Source organism: Leptodactylus fuscus, chromosome 11 (assembly GCF_031893055.1).
Source record: "Leptodactylus fuscus isolate aLepFus1 chromosome 11, aLepFus1.hap2, whole genome shotgun sequence".
NCBI classification, from domain to species: domain Eukaryota; kingdom Metazoa; phylum Chordata; class Amphibia; order Anura; family Leptodactylidae; genus Leptodactylus; species Leptodactylus fuscus.
Window position 1 is genome coordinate 46311152 of NC_134275.1, and position 21574 is coordinate 46332725.

The following is a 21574-nucleotide window of genomic DNA, read 5'->3' on the forward strand; positions in this document are numbered from 1 at the left end:
AAGTACATATTACACCACTTACACTCCGCATTACACTTCTCACAGAACATTGTACGCAGTTCACCTTATATAGTACAGCACTCACACAACATTGTACGCAGTACACCTTACATAGTACCGCACTCACAGAACATTGTACGCAGTACACCTTACATAGTACCTCACACCCAGAACATTGTACGCAGTACACCTTACATTGTACCGCACTCACACAACATTGTACGCAGTACACCTTACATAGTACCGCACTCACAGAACATTGTACGCAGTACACCTTACATAGTACCTCACACACAGAACATTGTACGCAGTACACCTTACATTGTACCGCACTCACAGAACATTGTACGCAGTACACCTTATATAGTACAGCACTCACACAACATTGTACGCAGTACACATTACATAGTACCGCACTCACAGAACATTGTACGCAGTACACCTTATATAGTACAGCACTCACAGAACATTGTACGCAGTACACCTTATATAGTACAGCACTCACAGAACATTGTACGCAGTACACCTTATATAGTACAGCACTCACAGAACATTGTACGCAGTACACCTTATATAGTACAGCACTCACACAACATTGTACGCAGTACACCTTATATAGTACAGCACTCACAGAACATTGTACGCAGTACACCTTACATAGTACAGCGCTCACAGAACATTGAACACGGTACACATTACATCGTACACAGTACACAATACGCCATACACAGTATACTGTGATTAAAATGTGTAATTAAATCCCAGCTCCAATAATGAGATAAAAGCCTCAGAAAACGGATGGGATGTGCGAGATATTGTAATTAGAAGAGCGGATCCAGCCCGCGAATTCATCAGGATGAGAGAGACGCTTTATTGGAATCTCTTAGATTATTAATGGACCTCGCTACATCAAAAAGATTATCTTCAAACCCTGCTAATAGATTGGGTAAAGATTCTCACTTTGAGATGGCGGATGAGAACAGCCTCTTAGAAGAGCCGCCACCTATGGCAGACGTTCCCAAGTTCTCATCTGTCGAGGCTTCGAGTGCTATGCGTGTACTTGCTTGCAAAAGAAGACTGTATTTACAAGATATTTCAGTAGTGCAGCACCCCCAGTGGTCAACTGCAGTAGTGCATGCTTAATTTTCATCAAATTGAGGGGAAAGTTACAAAATCATTTGCGCCATTCTTTCCCATACGCGGATATTAGATCTAGTATTTTTCATCTAGTAGTTTAATTCCACTTTCTGTCCATGATTATGGGGGCAGCCATCTTGCTTGAGCTCCTCCTCTGCTCAGTTAACAGCACTTAGTGATCTGCTTTACAGTATAGTCATGGCCATAAGCAGCAATAGACTGGACATGCTCTGTAACATCATCTATTGTCAGTAGTGATGTCATTATGGGTCAGTGGTGTTCTCTGTAGAGATGTTATCTTCTATTATAATCCTGGACTGGACATGTTGAATTTTAATATGTCCGCTCCTTCTTTCTCACAGGAAGTAAGCTTCCACCAGAGGAGTCTGAACGCAGCTTACTCCCCTCTCCCCCTTGACCACATTACATTTTGGGACATTATCCTGTACCTGGTCCCTGTGTCTCATCTATGATACAATAATGTATTAATAATGTGAGAAATGTGTATTTATGGACTTATATATTTTGTTTTTCTCCTCAGACAATGAAGCTGCATCTGTAGAGGGCGCTGCACAGGGAAGTAAGTATACCATCCTACTTATTATCATATACCCTACAGATTTGGGGGGTTGGGTGGGGTTCCCTTACTGCACAATCAGGCCACATGTTGCAAAAAAGCTGTGGTTTATGGTGCAGAGTCTGTTGCATTTCTTTGAGCCAAAGCCAGGAGTGTTTGCAGAAGGACTGGGAAGTAGAAATCAAGCTCTTGTGCTCTGTTCACACCAGCATCATAATGCGCTAAAACAGCGGTTACACACGGAGCCCAGTGGACCCCGTTGATGATAATAATGCCTGTTGGGTGTACGTTCTCCATGCAGGACTTCCTTCTCTGCCAATTCTCAGCAGACTCTGTGATGGAGTCTCCATTGCAGAATCCTGCGCCGGTGTGAACGTCTTCTTATTCTTCTCACTTCTGCTATATCCACTAATGAAAAATCTGCCAAAAAAAACTCAGCTTTCCTGCAACTTGTCTTGCATCAGCCTAAAGGGGTTTTCAGAATATCAATGGTCTGTCCTCATGTACCCCTCCATACAGCTGACTTTTGGGGGTGCCAAGAATCAGACCCCTGTCCCCCTCCACTGGTCTGATATTGATACGCTGACCCCATCATCCACACCTATGACACCAACATTGGAATCCGTTTTATAAAGTGAGTCGCGTTCTGGAACTTTCTATAATATACTTTGTGTTTCAGTTCCTCACGGCTTGCTGTCAGTGAATAGAGACCATCCTGTATTTATTCAGATTCTGACCAGACCTGGTTTGTTACAATGTGTTAGTGGTGTAGCGTGAGCCTGGACTCCAGACTGATGTGTTTTACGTGCACTGATACATTGTAGCAAACTATTGATTTCCTACTCTGTTAACTCTTTTAATCTGGCACCAATAGGAGCCATCCGGGCCAGATTATCATTTATGATGGATTGTGGCCTCTCAGATGCCTGATATTGTATCTCTAGCGCCCCTATGGCCCATTTTACGTTACATTGCAGTGTACAGAATAGTGCTCCTTTCCCCGGCGTTCAGTGGTGACTTTATGGTTGGGAGTTATGTAAATCTGTCCTATGCTGATGTGCGATACATAAGACATGACCACATTACTAGACGTCCCTATTGTTGGCGCCTACTGTAGGTAAGTGAGGTAAGTGCAATACTCCTCATCTTACAGAACTGGATTGTCAGAACGGGCATTAAAACAGGACACAACTATAATCTCATTGAATTCGATTTTTTTTTTTTTTTTTTTCAAATTTATTCTCCAGTATTGTATTTTGTTATTTTCATACTATATTGTACTCTAGAGATGCATTCACAGTTCTGCTGGTGGTCACTGGATACAGTCAGCAAGCTAGTCATTGTATATTCCATGGCTTAGCTGAGCTCCTATCATATAGGGGGGGGGGTTGTTATTTTTCCTGCATCATGCTTTACCACCAGAGCAGCCATTTTGTAGACACTACCAGGAGGGAATGCTGAAAGATTTCAGCTGTGAAGCCTACAGGCTGGTGAATGCAGCCCAGCTTAAGACATGAAGTATAAGTTATATAAGGAATGCAGTTTGCAGATTATATGTGGATGTACAGGAGTGATCTGAGGTGACCGTATCCAATGACTTAAAGGGGTTTTCCTTTAGAATTTGTCATCAGTATGTGATTGGTCAGGGGCTGATACCTGGGACCCCACCAATCAGCTGTTTGCAGAGGGCACGACACCCACAAGTACTACGGCCTCTTTGCTGTGCCAGTTAAATCACATTCATCAGTCACATTGTGCAGCAGCTGCTCAGTCCCAATCAAGTGAATGAGACTGAGCTGCAATACCAAGCCCAGCCACTAGACAATGTATGGTGCTGCTTGGTATTTGGTGAAAAGATCGCAGCTCTATACCCGAATCCTGCAATGTCTTCAATCATCTGATCAGTGGGGGTCCTGGGTGTCAGACCCTACCGATCTAATAATGATAACCTATAGAAAGGAGAGGTTAATATATAAGTCCGGAAAGCCCCTATGTGGTGTAATGAAGGGGATCACTCGGAGACCCCTACCATTCCTGGAAGATCTGCAGGGACCACCAGCAATTAGTTGTAGTGATCGGTACATAATAACTACTAGATGGGGAGAGGTATGTAAGCCATTATCTGTCTGACCCCTGAAACAGAGCTAGTCATCGGCCCCTGGAGCCACAGCCATGGGCCCTTAGGGGCACAAAGGAGACAGAGCGCCCATAGCAACCAATCAGTGGTGTTGAAAAATGAAACCTGAGCTCTGGTTGGTGGTTGGTTGCCAGACACCACTAATCAGATCACGTCTTTCACTTCCAAAGACCTTTGTATAAATGGGATTTGTTGGTTGCAATGGGCAACTGCATGACTTTCTCATTCTTTCCCATTGTTCCTGATGATAATATGGCCGCCTCGGTGACATCACTGGGGTGTGATATTGTCTTACAGCATAGGATATAGGTTCTGATAGGATTGTGTACACGACGCCATGATCTCCATTATTAAGTGTACTGTCTCATGTCTGCTTCACATCACTCCATGTCTACTCATACACATGTAGCCAACTGAGACATTTTACTCCTATGTATTCCATCAGTTCTAGGCAAACCTCCTTATCCTTCCCATGTCTCTCTGGAAAACCAATATGGCTGCCACAGGGAGTTCTTCTCAAACTGGATTGCAAATTTAGACTACCCTGTTTTCCCGAAAATAAGACCCCCCCCCCCCCCCCCCCCCCTTCACCTTCTGGATCACATACAACCGGCAGTCATGCCGGCGCTCCGCTAAGGAAGCATCAGCATGACTGCCGATTGTTCCCCGCTCCAGCCGCTGCATAAGACATCCCCCGAAAATAAGAAAGGTCATATATTTCGTTAGATAATTAATTATAAGAAACTGTCTTATTTTCGGGGAAACACGGTAGTTATAAAGTAATGGACCCCACCCTATAGTTATGGGTGAGCGCCACACCTGTTTACAGGTTGTGTGTGGTATTGCAGCTAGGCCTCTTTCACTTCAGTGAAGTTAAGCTGCAATACCAGACATAACCATGGCCAATGGTGGTGGCTCTGTTTGCAAAAAAATAAAAAATGTTCCTTTAATTAGGCAGACTTGCCATTCAGGAGCATAAGAAGGCTGAGTGACAGCTGCTGCGGGCACAGCCATGGCAGCCATATTGACTTACTAGGAAGAGGACAGGCAGTGGGGTTGACAGAGTTAATAAGGTCAGTCTCTCACTCATTTTACTCAGTTGGACGTTGATATATTCTTACTTTGGTACTTTTGTTCTTTCTGGAAAGTGTCAGCAGGCCGCCCCTGTGCCTGAGTCCCACAAGGGTGGTACTGGGCGTACATCCCTAGAGCCTGCCCTGAGTCCCCCCCCCTCATCCGCCTGTCCCATGCTGTTGTCCTGCTTGTGCTTGTGAGCCTGTCCAGTCATTCATCTGAACGTGCTAGCATACATATTTTCATTCTTGCAGACAATTTTCGCTACACGTGCGACGTCTGTGGCAAAAAGTACAAATATTACAGCTGTTTCCAGGAGCACAGAGACTTACATGCGGTGGACGGTAAGTATCCCGATGTCCAGCGCTCAGAGGTAGGAACCAACATGGCCAGCATACTGACAGGCTTAGCTGTCTTTATCCCTGCCCAGTTTAGCCTATGAGATCTGTCACACTGCTAACTGCTGACAAGTTCCCTTTATAACCAATATTAAAGGGGTTATTTAGTCCTACAAAATGGATGGCCCCAGCCAATCGCTGGAGCAGAGCCGCCCCTTCATTGTTTACCTGTTACAGTGCCCTCCCTTTGGTAGTGGCTGTGTCTAGTTCAGTCCCTTACCTTTCATTGGAACTGAGCTGTAATACCGTGCACAACCACTAGCAGATGGATGGCGCTGTGCCTGGTATACAGTAAGGCTATGGCGATTATAAAAATCACAGAAAATACAATCCTAGGGCTACACGGTGGCTCAGTGATTAGCACTGCAGCCTTGCAGCGCTGGGGTCCTGGGTTCGAATCCCGTCAGGAACAACATCTGCAAGGAATTAAATGTTCTTCCCGTGTTTGCATGGATTTCCTCCCTTTCTACAAAGACATACTGATAGGGGAAAAAACAAGTACATTGTGATCCCTATATGGGGCTCACAATCTACATAAAAAAAAATAAAAAAAATGCAAGCCTATTGGCTTGCTGCAAGTCACATGCACCAATTAACCATAGACTTTGTAGGACCAGAGATTCCCTTTAATTGGTATCCACGCTGTCCTGAAGGGGATGTCCATACAACACCTAAATTTCTAAATTCTCACCCATCAAATAATATGACCGTCTTACCAGTATTGTCTATCCTTTTATGAGGTTTTTCTCCATATTTATTCCCTGAATTGGTGATGGCTTTGGACAGAAGTGCCGCCATGATGGTCTCAACCACCCGCCTTGTTTTTGTTAGGCCTGATTTTGATATACTATCCCTTATTTACGGTCGGATGGCTTCTGATTGGTTACTCAAGGTGGTATCAGATTACAGGTGGTATACAGTATTCCTGTCAGTCAGTCATTAGCCCCGCCCTTTAAGACTAGAAAGCACAGACATTTCACGCAATAAATGTTACGTTATTCTGAGTATTTCCCCACAGAAATAGTATACATCAATCTGCTCAACAACTCCTGTATTTCAGGAGGTCTTACAGCCCCAAGGTTTTTGTTTTTTTTCCCCACAGAATAGGACATCATTATCTGGTCAGTGGAGGTCCAGCATCCAGATCCTGCACCAACCAACTAGTCCGGTGCCTAGACTGAATCAGGCCGGACGCCGCTCTGCTCCTGCTCAAGTAATAGCTGCAATATCATCCACTGTAGAGTGGTGGCGCCACAGTACTGCAGGAGCAGAGCAGCTTCTGGATCCATCCAGTACACCAGCCTCAAGAATATGGCCGAACCAGCCTATCTGTGAGGGCTCTTGATGTTCAACCTCATCGGGTCCGATACTGATGACCTATCCACAGGATATAAAAAAAACCACCACCATGTAGATAGGGGTATCTGTGCCCAAAATGAAGGATCTTCCTGAACCCAACGTATCCAAGCCCTTGTGATGTGGTATTGAAACATTTACATCAGATCTATTGATGTCCTCTGTTATGTCAAGGGTGTGAGAATTTAGTAAATGAATGGGTTGTGCGGTGTCCCCATTAGATAGATCATATAGGCAACCCTGCACACATGCTTAGGGGTCTGTAGTGTCCACTAGAGGGTGAAGTTTATACAGCTTGACCCAATAGGGTGACACATACAAGACTTCCCCCTAGTGGTGACTACAGACTGATCCTCTTTACGAAGGAACTATCATCTCTGTTAGCATTGCCCAGGCAAGGCCCACTGGCCACTCTTTATCACGGCGATCTAACTGGGCAGGGGGGGACGTCATTGAGTATCGGCTGGGCTTTTATAATTTTTGGATTGGGCACATTCATTTCCCTCCTGGTTATTCTTGGAATCTTGTTCTCTTGCTGATGGATTTCCTGCCTTCCTTTATTACCTGGCATACAATAAAATCAGACCTTTAAGAGTGAGGAGCGCGGTCATAACCGATAACATGGCGTTATAGATTTAATAATATTCAGTCATATATATATATATATATATATTTATTTGTAATAAATATATATATATATAATTTATTTTTTTAATTTTTTAACCTTTTTATATTAATAGTTTAAAAAAAAAAATGATGGGTGCATTGAGCACCCCCAGTATCAGCTTAAACAGGAAAAATGCCCAGAATGTAAGCAAGGTGGTGGTGCACATGGGAGGAGTCTAGTACCATCTACATATAGCTGATCATTGTCCTTTTTGTCCTTTGTACATGTTCTTCAGTTCCCATGTAGAATTTTGGGATCATGTGCTGATATATATTGCATGGGCATCATAGTAAACATACGTGTTTTTGGAGCTCACGCCTATGTGTTGATAATTCTAGTACCTTTTTTGATTTGGTTTTGCAGAAATCTATGCACTTGCTGCAGAAACCACTCCAAAAATTTCTGCAAAAACATCAGCCACGTCTGTGTATGCCCCTTTACATCTAAGTCATTATCCCAGTCGTGTCTATATGGCTTGGGTTACAGGCTGTGAATTTAATGCGAGGACTTGGTATTATAATAAGCTCACAATAAAGTTGGTGTATACGGGTGCCGCCATATTCATGAAGTGCAGATTATAGCAGTTATTTTTTATTTATTGCTTTTATTATTGCATATATATATATATATATATATATATATATATATAGGGTCAGGGGATAATATATATAATTTATTTACTGGAATGTCACAGAGACCAGGCATCAATTTAATATCTAAAAATTATTTAGATTATTTAATTTAATACTATAGAGAATCTCACCTGACACCTTGTGGCCATAAGTAGAAGCGCAGGTATTAAGTTTACTGAGGCCTTGCCTATGTGAGTAGAGGCGACACACACAGAGGCCTATGGTCCCTATTATAGAGCCCTGAACACTCGGTATACATCTACATCCCACTCAGTAACCTCTTTAATGAGGCCACGTGGCCCTCAGAGGTGGCGTCTTCTGATTCCCAATGCTGCGCTGTAGTAAGAGGATGGGGAAATCTTGTGGGTTATAGCTTGGTTCATTCTGTATTTTCTGCATTTTATTTTTTATTTTTTCTTATCTTCAGAACATATGACATCAGTTTTCTTTTTATTTTTTTATGGTTCTTTTTTTTTTTTTTTTTGCCTTTTTAGACACCTATATCCATATGATGGTAACGTCAGGGGACGCAAAAGAAGAGGACCTAGACCCATGTGTGAAACTTGGTCCAAGTATGCACAGAAGTGGGAAATCTCTCGGATATCTCACTCCTTCCATCCGTATATATACACTTTGTTCCCTTTTATCAGTCTTGTCCCCATTTGTTTAGGGAGGACTCTTCAGTTTGAGGCAGGATGTGTGCGCTGCCGAGGTTTTGTGTGTGTGTGTTATATATATAATACCCATAGAAAAATAAAGGTAGCATATAAAGGTGGGGGGTCCCCTGTATGGGACAGAGAAGGGAGGAAGGGTGCACGCACTATAATGCATTGCCATCCATGGTAATAGTGTATCTATAAATTCCCTTTGATGTGTTTACAGTTTTTGTTATTAGAAGAAAGCAGCATCTCCATATCCTCCTCTTCCTGCTCATCTACCTCCTGCTCATCCTCATCCACCTCCTGCTCATCCTCATCCACCTCCTGCTCATCCTCATCCACCTCCTGCTCATCCTCATCCACCTCCTGCTCATCCTCATCCACCTCCTGCTCCTCTTGATTCACCTCATGCTCATCCTCATCCACCTCCTGCTCATCCTCATTCACCTCCTGCTCATCCTCATTCACCTCCTGCTCATCCTCATTCACCTCCTGCTCATCCTCATTCACCTCCTGCTCATCCTCATTCACCTCCTGCTCATCCACCTCCTGCTCATCCTCATCCACCTCCTGCTCATCCACCTCCTGCTCATCCTCATCCACCTCCTGCTCATCCTCATCCACCTCCTCTTCATCCTCCTCCTGCTCATCCTCATCCACCTCCTCTTCATCCTCCTCCTGCTCATCCTCATCCACCTCCTGCTCATCCTCATCCAACTCCGGCTCATCCTCATCCTCCTCCTGCTCATCCTCATCCACCTCCTGCTCATCCTCATCCTACTCCTGCTCACCCTCTTCCTATTCCATCTACAGACAATCCATGTAATGTAAAACCAAGAGCAGAGACTGAGGAGAAGAAAGGGGATGGTGCTGCAGTTTGTCTGTGAACCTGCCTGCTGTGGGGGTGGGGGTGGGGTAGACCTTTTCGTATACAGCACAGCTCTGATGTCACACCAGGAAGAGCCCACCCACTATTGAAGAGTGAAATGGCCAGAGATGGAAAAAGACCCCAAAACTAGGCCGCACTACTACTCTTTAGACACTGTGCACACATCACTATTTCACCACCTTTATTGGTTTTTATAAGTTTTTTTTCTTCCAGATTGTGTCCTCCTATGCCCATCACCAGTTCTGTAAAATGAGTTCGGCTCTGAATCGTTTGACTTAACATTACCATTTGTTGTTGTTGCATAAAAGTATCTGAGGCACCATATACAGTCCTATGAAAAAGTTTGGGCACCCCTATTAATCTTAATCATTTTTTGTTCTAAATATTTTGGTGTTTGCAACAGCCATTTCAGTTTGATATATCTAATAACTGATGGACACAGTAATATTTCAGGATTGAAATTAGGTTTATTGTACTAACAGAAAATGTGCAATATGCATTAAACCAAAATTTGACCGGTGCAAAAGTATGGGCACCCTTATCATTTTATTGATTTGAATTCCCCTAACTACTTTTTACTGACTTACTGAAGCACAAAATTGGTTTTGTAACCTCAGTGAGCTTTGAACTTCATAGCCAGATGTATCCAATCATAAGAAAAGGTATTTAAGGTGGCCAATTGCAATTTGAATCTCCTCTGAAGAGTGGCATCATGGGCTACTCAAAACAACTCTCAAATGATCTGAAAACAAAGATTGTTCAACATAGTTGTTCAGGGGAAGGATACAAAAAGTTGTCTCAGAGATTTAACCTGTCAGTTTCCACTGTGAGGAACATAGTAAGGAAATGGAAGACCACAGGGACAGTTCTTGTTAAGCCCAGAAGTGGCAGGCCAAGAAAAATATCAGAAAGGCAGAGAAGAAGAATGGTGAGAACAGTCAAGGACAATCCACAGACCACCTCCAAAGAGCTGCAGCATCATCTTGCTGCAGATGGTGTCACTGTGCATCGGTCAACTATACAGCGCACTTTGCACAAATAGAAGCTGTATGGGAGAGTGATGAGAAAGAAGCTGTTTCTGCATGTACGCCACAAATAGAGTTGCCTGAGGTATGAAAAAGCACATTTGGACAAGGCAGCTTCATTTTGGAAACAAAAATTGAGTTGTTTGGTTATAAAAAAAAGGCGTTATGCATGGCGTCCAAAAAGAAACAGCATTCCAAGAAAAACACATGCTACCCACTGTAAAATTTGGTGGAGGTTCCATCATGCTTTGGGGCTGTGTGGCCAATGCCGGCACCGGGAATCTTGTCAAAGTTGAGAGTCGCATGGATTCCACTCAGTATCAGCAGATTCTTGAGAATAATGTTCAAGAATCAGTGACGAAGTTGAAGTTACGCCGGGGATGGATATTTCAGCAAGACAATGATCCAAAACACCGCTCCAAATCCTCAGGCATTCATGCAGAGGAACAATTACAATGTTCTGGAATGGCCATCCCAGTCCCCAGACCTGAATATCATTGAACATTTGTGGGATGATTTGAAGCGGGCTGTCCATGCTCGGCGACCATCTAACTTAACTGAACTTGAATTGTTTGTCCAAAATACCTTTATCCAGGATCCAGGAACTGATTAAAAGCTACAGGAAGCGACTAGAGGCTGTTATCTTTGCAAAAGGAGGATCTACTAAATATTAATGTCACTTTTCTGTTGAGGTGCCCATACTTTTGCACCGGTCAAATTTTGGTTTAATGCATATTGCACATTTTCTGTTAGTACAATAAACCTCATTTCAATCCTGAAATATTACTGTGTCCATCAGTTATTAGATATATCAAACTGAAATGGCTGTTATAAACACCAAAATATTTAGAACTAAAAATGATTAAGATTAATAGGGGTGCCCAAACTTTTTCATAGGACTGTAGCTCTGTAATCCATAGCCGCGGTGTATGAGCAAAGCTGATTGGAGGAGAGGATGGGACAGTTTTCCTCCTCCATTGCCATGCCTCTTTAACCACAAGTTCATTTAAAGGGGTTGTTCACTCTGGACAGCAGTGAGCATTACACTCATTGACAAAAATATCTCGCACCCGGATAGATATATCAGATTGCTGTAAACTCATCTTGCAGGAAGATATGTAAATGTCTGATTAGACCATGGGCCTTACCACAAGAGGACGTAAAAAGTGCTTCCCTCTGAGGCTACTTTTAGGTAGTGTACTTCTTGGTGAGATATCGGTGACTGCTAGCCATGCCCCTACAATATGACATTTTTCCCAGTTTGTCTCACTTTAAGAGGAATTGCTGCCATCTAGACCAACACCTTGTTTTTGGGAGGTGTTGGGGCACTGGTTACATGAGGGCACGCTAATATGGTGAACAGGACGGCCCAAACACGTCACCAATAGAGAGGATCATTTGATCTGCTGACAAACATGGGCAGCGCCCACAGTTTCCTTGTCCACAATGATCTACAGGCCCAGTTGTAACATTTGTGGTAAATGTACTGCAGGATACCATACACAGCCTGTATACCTCCATGTCCTGCCGTATCTCATCTTGTATCCAGACTACAGGCCCAGCTGTAACATCTGTGGTAAATGTACTGCAGTATACCATACAGAACCTGTATATACCTCCATGTCCTGCCGTATCTCATCTTGTATCCAGACTACAGGCCCAGCTGTAACATCTGTGGTAAATGTACTGCAGTATACCATACAGAACCTGTATATACCTCCATGTCCTGCCATATCTCATCTTGTATCCAGACTACAGGCCCAGCTGTAACATCTGTGGTAAATGTACTGCAGTATACCATACAGAACCTGTATATACCTCCATGTCCTGCCGTATCTCATCTTGTATCCAGACTACAGGCCCAGCTGTAACATCTGTGGTAAATATACTGCTATATACCATACTGTATATACCTCCATGTCCTGCCATATCGCATCTTGTATCCAGAATACAGGCCTGGCTGTAGCAACTGTGGTAAATGTACTGCAGTATACCATACAGAACCTGTATATACCTCCATGTCCTACCGTATCTCATCTTGTATCCAGACTACAGACCCGGCTGTAACATCTGCAGTAAATGTACTGCAGGATACCATACACAGCCTGTATATACCTCCATGTCCTGCCATATCTCATCTTGTATCCAGACTACAGGCCCAGCTGTAACATCTGTGGTAAATGTACTGCTATATACCATACAGAACCTGTATATACCTCCATGTCCTGCCGTATCTCATCTTGTATCCAGACTACAGGCCCAGCTGTAACATCTGTGGTAAATGTACTGCTATATACCATACTGTATATACCTCCATGTCCTGCCATATCGCATCTTGTATCCAGAATACAGGCCTGGCTGTAGCAACTGTGGTAAATGTACTGCAGTATACCATACAGAACCTGTATATACCTCCATGTCCTACCGTATCTCATCTTGTATCCAGACTACAGACCCGGCTGTAACATCTGTAGTAAATGTACTGCAGGATACCATACAGAACCTGTATATACCTCCATGTCCTGCCGTATCTCATCTTGTATCCAGACTACAGGCCCAGCTGTAACATCTGTGGTAAATGTACTGCTATATACCATACAGAACCTGTATACCTCCATGTCCTGCTGTATCTCATCTTGTATCCAGACTACAGGCCCAGCTGTAACATCTGTGGTAAATGTACTGCTATATACCATACAGAACCTGTATACCTCCATGTCCTGCTGTATCTCATCTTGTATCCAGACTACAGGCCTGGCTGTAACATCTTTGGTTCACCAGGGCAACAATGAAGTCTGGGGCCGGAGAGTTTTTGTCAATGAGTGTATTTTGAGAGAACTGTGTAATTCTTCATGTCACCTGTTTGGGCGCTGCAGAGGAATTGAATGCTTGTATTTGGCTTCTCCCAGGATTTAGCTGGAGCAGCTTTGGCTGTGACTGGAGCAGTGTGTTATAGCTATGTCTAGGATTTAGTGCCGTCCTCCCCGAGTTGACTCCTCTATATAAAGTCATTTTGGTATATTTCTCGCCTTGGGTGATGTGGATTGATCTCCTCCTCTTTTTGTTTTTGCTCCTGTAGAAACCGGTAATTATATGTGTGAGTTCTGCGGCAAACAGTACAAATATTACACCCCGTACCAGGAGCACGTAGCTCTGCACACCCCTATCAGTGAGTATCACCATTAACCCCTTCTCCCTGACACAGCCAAGCGTTATGGAACATGCTGGGTAGCCAATGCTACAGGGTCCCATATACCTAGTATACCTATAACCGCTATACTATGTGCAAATAACCCCCTTCATTCAGCGCACACAACACTACACAGTGACTTGTGATGCCATATTGTCATCCAATCTTGCACGTTGTACGCAACCTCACCACCATAGACTACCATGCACACTGAACGCGACATGTCTGCAATTTGGCTGATGTTTTACACCCAAAACGTACATCACATGCTATTTGTAGTCGTAGTCTAAGTGTTTGTTCACACGATCAGTGTTCTCAGGCAGGTGTGATCCATGATCCATGAAAGAGTAGGGCATGCTGTACTTTTTGATGGATCAGAATAAAAAGGTCAGTGAAAAGAAAGGAGCAGCATTGGTGCGAACTGGGCCATATGTCCAAGAATCAGCATGGTGGTGTGAATATAGGCCAAGACTAGGAAACATCAAAAATAGAATTTGTGATTGGCCGAGACTCCACTGGTCAAAAATTCTATACCAATTTAATAACATACCATACATAAAATTCGGACTACCACCTGCCACCACTAGGGGCGCTATGGAGCTTATTGCATACAATAGTATTACAAGTCATTCACTATGCATTGGGTAAAGACTACCTACTAGACCACTAGGGGTATAACTGCAGAGACCCTCACAATCATGAGACCCTACCGAGTACCCCAATTTAAATTCCGGTCTCTTATGTAACATTCTGCTCTATTTTTCCATATAGACTGCTGCAGAGAAGCCAAGTGCGAAAAAATGGACCCTCATTCTCGTGAGCTGTGGGGGTCCCAGCGTAGAGGACTATCAATGTAGCAGTGGACAGAGCGTAATGTGTCCCTTTAATGTGAATGGGAGTTGTATCATTTGGATCCAATGAGCTCCCCCTACTGGTGGCTGCAGGCAAAGAGACAAGTTAGGGAGTAAAAGGGTAACTGGGCATGAGGCAGCTATAGAGTAAGTGAATACTGAATATAATATGGTAGGTGTAACGTACAGTCATCAATCACCAGGATAGACACCTTTGAGGAAGTCTCTTTTTTTGTGAGACGTCTTTTGAGTTTCCTCTGCCGGTGTTGTCAGATTTTCTATGGAAGAGAACTTTATTCCAAGAATACAGAGGCGACACTCTGCTGGGAAATGATAATCTACCGGCGTGATCTGTATCCGGGGAACACCAACATGACTTTATTGTCTGTTTCTTAGAAAGTGCATTCAACCAAGATGTGGAGGGGAAGCAGCCCAACAACTATGAGGAGACCAACAGCAACTCTCAGCACTCCAGCGGTGAGTAGACCTCATGCACCACTCACCTCCAGAGCTGCATTCACAACAAAGCTTTCCTATCACGGCACATTATATTGCGCTGTATTGCAGGAGATGTCGGATTTTCCATCATGTTTAATTTCTGCCTAATTAAAGGGGTTTCCCCCTATAAAGTGTACAGCGCTGTCCAGGTCAGTGAAGAGTCTGCAGTGAGCACGATCACCCCTCTCTCCCCTCTGATCACCACTCCTAAGGACAAGCCATCCAATGTATAAATCTTGGATAAACCCCTTTAGGGTATGTTCACACTGAGTTTTTTTGCAGACTGATTTTGAAGTGGAATCCGCCTCAAAAAATGCTTCCCATTCATTTCAATGAGAGTCAGCCTGCAAAAAAAAAAACTCAGTGTGAACATACTCTAAAGGATCTCTCCATTGGGCTCAGTTCAAACCTGTGCCATTATTTCCTTTAAAAACAGAAACCATGACCCCGTGCCGGATTCATCACCTGACAAGACATCATCAGTGCCTGAAGAACCCCTCCGGGTCTCTGGGGTTATGTTATGGTGTCCATAATTTGGCCACAAACTTTCAGATCATGCTATCGTGTTGGCTGATAGAATTCATAGCAAAGGCTAAAAGAGAAGCCTATGACGCAGATGTGAACGCCGCCTAACATGCATTTATGTTCTTCTCATAGCCGGCTCCAGTCGAACGCATGCAGGGATGTCTGACATGGTGGGTGGAAGTGGAGGAGGCAGCATGACCAACTGGCAGAAGGGTGAGTCCTCATGATCACACCCCACATGTACTGTGAGCATGGCATACCAGGTGTGGCCACTGGGTGGAGCTCTGACAGTAGATCATAGGCCAGGATTGTTGTAGTGATTATCAGAGACCATAAATTCTCTTTATGTTTCATGTCATGTGCTCTAATACTAGGCGGGGGCACAGTTAATCTGTAACCTCTAGATACTATGGGGCCACGCGGACTCCGTTTTACTCCTCATCCATCTTTTCACATGTCAGTGACACAATGCTATACACATCCACATGTATTACTGCTGGAGACATCCGCTTTAGATAGTTAGGTCTTGGCTTGTGAACCTGCTGCCCCTTGTGTGCCTTAAAGGGCTCATAAGACGTTATATACTCCCTATACTACTCATATGACATCATAATTTTGGGAGACTGAATAAAGAAGGCAGAGAAGGTATCCATATATAAAAAAAAACTTGATAGTCTTCAGTAGTAGTTGATACCTTTTTAATGGCTAACTAATAATGATGACAGATTACAATGTTTTGGAACTCTCGGCTCCTTTCTCAAGTAAATTTAAAAACCATTTCTGAAGGATGCATATTTATGTACAAAAGGACACATAGGGATAGAATTCTAGGAGGAGGGGGTTAGAGGGTTGTTAGTTATTGGTAGAAACAATGTAAACAATTCCTGGTTGTCACATATAACCCACACCTGGAGATGTTGAGAGGAATCACACGCAAACTACATCCACTACTGCAAAAAGATCACCGTCTAAAATCCATATTTCCAGACCCCCCTCTCCTGTGCTACAGACAGCCACCAAACCTCAGGAATATGATTATTAGCAGCTCACTGTCACCTGCAACTAAAACAGGAACATTCCCATGCGGACAGAAGAGGTGCAAAACATGCCCTCACATACTGACCACCAACAAGATAGAGATACCAAACTCTAACAGGGAATATCAAATCCGAGGTGCGTTCACCTGTAACACACCTAATGTAGTGTATTTAATAATGTGCACCAAATCTCCCACTGAAAATCTGTATGTTGGAGAGACCGGACAGCAGCTTAGAATGTGTATGAATTCACATCGCCATACAATTAGAGAATGAAGAATGGACCTTCCCATGTCAAAACATTTCTGTAATGAGGATCATAATACCACCGATCACATGAAAATTTTGGTTTTAAGAGGGAATTTTAAATCAAGGAAAGAGCGACGGATTTATGAGTATAAACTTATGACCCTGCTTCAAACACTGGAGAAGGGATTAAATCTGTCACATGGTTTTATGGCATCCTACAGAAATCACTGACCTGAGACCCTGTGAATTGATAAGAATTGTTTACATTTTTTTCTACCAAAAACTAATAACCCTCTTCCCCCCCCCTCTTCCTCCTAGAATTCTATCCCTATGTGTCCTTTTGTACATAAATATGCATCCTTCAGAAATGGTTTTTAAATTTACTTGAGAAAGGAGCCGAGAGTTCCGAAACGTTGTAATCTGTCATCATTATTACTTAGCCATTACAAAGGTATCAACTACTGAAGACTGAATAACAAACAAATTCTGCGCCGTCACATCCTGCAGTCATATGCTCTTCATAAAGTAGGGGGGAAATGTGACTGCAGGATTGGACGGTACAGGGATTCTTCACCCCTCGCCCCAGTCTTGTGCTGCCCTATGTACTGTCCGAATACAGCTACACAGATAGTACATAGAGCAGCACACGGATATGATGTCATATTAACAATACATTCCTGTGTCATTTCAGAAGCCACCAGTCCGATGACCTCCAGCTCCTTCCCGCTCATGCAAGGTTTGTGTTCTGCTTTCCATAATACTGTACATCACACTGAGGCTGCACTACTGAAATCTTCTGATGACATCACCATTCCTGATTTCTTTATATGACTCTTAATTTTACGGGTCTCATAGCTTTGTTAGTTTGACCCATCTTTGTGAACATTCTTCTAAAACATTTGAGTCTCAATTCTTATGGGGTTTTTTTGTTTTTTGTTAAAGGCAAAGGATGGAAGAAGAAGATTAAAAGGAAGGAAGAAACGAACAACAAGTCCGTGAAGGAAGAGAAAAGCGGGAAAGTAGAAGGTAGGTCCAGTGCCAGCGCGCAGCCTCATGGAGTCTATGACAGGCATCGGCAACATTCGGCACTCCAGCGGTTGTGAAACTACATCCTCAATTGCTCAGTTGTTCTCAAAACTTTCCTAGAAGCGAAAGAAGCATGCTGGGAATTGTAGTTTCACCAGCTGGAGTGGCAAAGATTGCTGAACCCTGGTCTAGGACATAATTGATGTACCCAAGTTGCAATGTAGTGAACATGTCATCTAAGTGACGCCATATGTAGATTTCAGGCTCTATTCACATTGTGCTTTTCCCTTTACATTCATCTTATGGGAAATCTACCAGCACATGCCATATAGTAGCAGATATTACATCACATAACATCATCCATAGGACCCAAAGAAAAACCGTTGTCACTGTATAAGAAAGTAATCCAGGCTGTGCTTTACTATACATTAAATTTGTATAAAACTATATCAACGCATGTCAGCCCGAGGTGACCAAAACGAACCTATGGATAATCTATACATTTGTACCAAACAGAACATGCAGGGAAAACATGGTGTGAACAGAGCCTTGTGTTATAAAGCTAACAAGTGCCCAGAAATCCTTCTTACATATGTCACCTTCACTGCAGTCCAGTAAACGTGAAGCCAATGCAATCATCAAGCCAATGCAATACATGCTTGGAAAACCTAGACCGCAATTCACAACCCAACCACTGGGTGGCAAATAACATATAGCATATCGTCTTGTGAGAGAGTATCACAAAATCAGGTTGTCTGGAAAATCTATTTATCTGGAGGTTAGTATGGACCTGGCTGTATGTGTCCCGGGCAGCGTCCATTCTGCCTACTCCTCCTTCTCATAAGTGTCAGGTCAGACAAAAGTCTAGCTCATAGGCAGCAGTGATAAAATAATACTTCAGCACTCAAGAGCTTGAAAAAATTCTTATATCAAAAATAATTTATTTTAACCATAATATTAAAATTCTTTCCCACAGTAGCAATTCTTGGATCAGTAATAGAATGTAACACCTGAATATAGAATAAAATCCCAAAATAAAATTAAAAAGTTGTCTGTTTGAAATTACTGTTATTTTTTGACAAATATCTTAAGACAAGTCAACAAAATGGTAGAAGGATATGAGCGATGTAATAAATATCCAAAAATCCCAAAACATAATCAAAAGATCATCAATATCTCCATAAATGTATATGTCATCACATAGAGAATAGACAAGTCATGAGGCAGCAATATATGAGATTAAAGATTGCTGAATACTGGACATTAGAAAATAACATGTCTAATGATACGCAAGCAATCACATAAGAGACGACAGCAGCACAAACAACAATAATGGATCCATAAAGAAGAGCAACATACCTTTTGTAGAAAACCAGCATGTGTGCGCTACTGTGTGGGGACCTGAATAGCTGACATGTTAGATTCACTTTAAGTAAATGATGTTATAATGAAATGCACGTGCTATAACTTACAATATAGGGAAATGGATTAATAACACGGGTGAGAAACAAGCCCTACTGTGTGGACGATATTCAAGATCTCATCTATAATATAAAGATGTGAAAAATGAGTATAACATGAATCTGCAGATATGGAATGAATAACAAGATAAGATAAGAGATAAGATAAGATAATCCTTTAATAGTCCCACAGTGGGAAAATTTCAGTATGTTATAGCTGCATAGTAATACAGATACAGGATAATACACAGTAATATATTACAGAAGTAGACACACATATGCTGAGAAAGATATACTAGGAGTCCATAGCAGCTAAGGAACAGAGAAGAAAGAAGGAGGACATACATAGTCATTTAGTTCTCTGTGCGGAGTGATCTTCGCTTGGTCTGATGTAGATTGTACAGCCTGATCGCAGTTGGAAGGAAGGACTTGCGATAGCGCTCCTTCTCACACTTGGGGTGAAGCAGACGGTCACTTACAGTGCTGCCAAGTGACATCAAGGTCTCATACATGGGGTGAGATTTGTTCTCCCACATGGAGGTCACCACAGACAGTATCCTTCTGTCACCCACCTCCTGTACTGGGTCCAGGGGGCTCCCCAGGACAGAGCATATACGGTTCCTAAAGAGATCACACGGTAGGAGTGCTGAGGTATTACTTTGCAAGTGACTGCTATTGTTCCAAGTACATTCTGGCACCAATCCTTTGCCATATAAGATGTACACTCTTCTCTTTCCACAAATTATTCCAATGTAAATTTCAAATAGGCAGCAGTGGGACCTACAAATAGGTAAGTACCTTGTTCTGCGTGCAGAGTGCTCGCCTACTCATCACTTCTCTATACTGAAGAGTACAATGTGATTGAGGACGAGGCCATGCATACAGTTACTAGGTCCATACACCCCCTTGTGGTGGTCAGGGTTCACATAGTGATGATCTATCTTTGGGATATGTCATCAGAAGATCTTCAAAACGCTCCAAATGTTCTAACTCCAGGTTTATTAGTGTTTGGATGTAAAATAAGAATTCTGTATTTTGGGTGGAGACGTCCGTCATAGACCTCATACATAATGTCGTGTTTAGGGTTCTGCTACTTTCACACGGCCTAAATTGGGGAGGAATGTGAGGCGGGCTGTTGTGTCAGAATCTTCTCTCAAAACCAGCACATGGAGCCTGTGGCAGAAAGCTGAAGCTTGCCGCACGCACAATTAATGTAACGTACCATGAGGCTAACGAAGCCTAAGCCTCGCACCCCAGTTTATGCTGTGGCAAGATGGATCAGGGCGCTGAAAAAAGAAGGATCGTATCTCTGCCTCCCATTGAAAACCACGAGAGGCAGATTCGGAAAGGTTTTTGGAGAGGATTGTGATGCAGAAGAACATCAAATTCCTCTCCAAATTCTACCACATAGACCTGGCCTTAATGGGGTTTTATATAAGTGTCAGAATACAGGGCATCCGACCCCTGGGGCCCCCATCGACCAGGAGAACATATGCGTTCCACAACCTGCTCTTCAGATCCCTGGTAATATAAGGTACAAGACCTGTGGCCCATCTGCCGTGTCTGAATATCCCCTAAAGCAGCGTCATTAGAGGAGCTGTTACTATCGCTCACATATATGTGTAGTACAGGTAAACCTGCCACAACACGACTGTGTGACCGCGCTGAACCGCACTCCTGACATTTCTGGCACATGTCCTTCATCTGGCGCTCTTATCTGCCATCATTAGTATCTCCAGGCGGCTCATTAATTAAGATTCACTCTGGCTGAATATTGTTCCTGGGATTAGCAGATAGCATCAGCCTGCCAGATACCTGTGAGCAGCCAGGGGTAATATTGTAAAATAATGCTCAGGAATGGCTTTATATACATCTCATGGCTTCACCCCTACCATTACAGTCATATTCCGGGCACATCCCACACGTCCTCAGGTGCACCGAGCGCTATTTTAGGTGTAATCAAATTTTATTGAATTTTTTTTAAAAAAAGATACAGAACAATTGTGAGGAACAAATGCAAAACACTTAGTTAAAGGGCCACCGGCCCAAGGTTCCAATGAAAAAGGCCTCTTAGGACCACACAGTAAGATCCAAGCTGGGGGGACCCCCAGCTCAAAGGAGAGCATTCTGAGAACCAAAAACAAAACGTAAGCATGGCCCCAATCGAATTGGAGGGGGGTGGGGGGT

General features: G+C 43.1%; 1 protein-coding gene across 3 annotated transcripts in view; it reads left to right on the top strand.

Annotated features, from left to right (window-relative positions):
- ZNF618 (zinc finger protein 618) overlaps positions 1-21574 on the top strand; it is a 79306-nt gene that overhangs the window by 50572 nt on the left and 7160 nt on the right. For 2 of the 3 annotated variants that reach the window (XM_075259574.1, XM_075259575.1), the window contains exons 5-12: positions 1679-1717; positions 5180-5269; positions 8473-8550; positions 13631-13720; positions 14989-15069; positions 15748-15828; positions 17593-17637; positions 17844-17927. In XM_075259574.1, the coding sequence (XP_075115675.1) occupies positions 1679-1717; positions 5180-5269; positions 8473-8550; positions 13631-13720; positions 14989-15069; positions 15748-15828; positions 17593-17637; positions 17844-17927 (588 nt within the window). Of the gene's footprint in view, positions 1-1678; positions 1718-5179; positions 5270-8472; positions 8691-13630; positions 13721-14988; positions 15070-15747; positions 15829-17592; positions 17638-17843; positions 17928-21574 lie in introns of those variants that run through there. The other variant, XM_075259576.1, reaches the window with a different exon arrangement.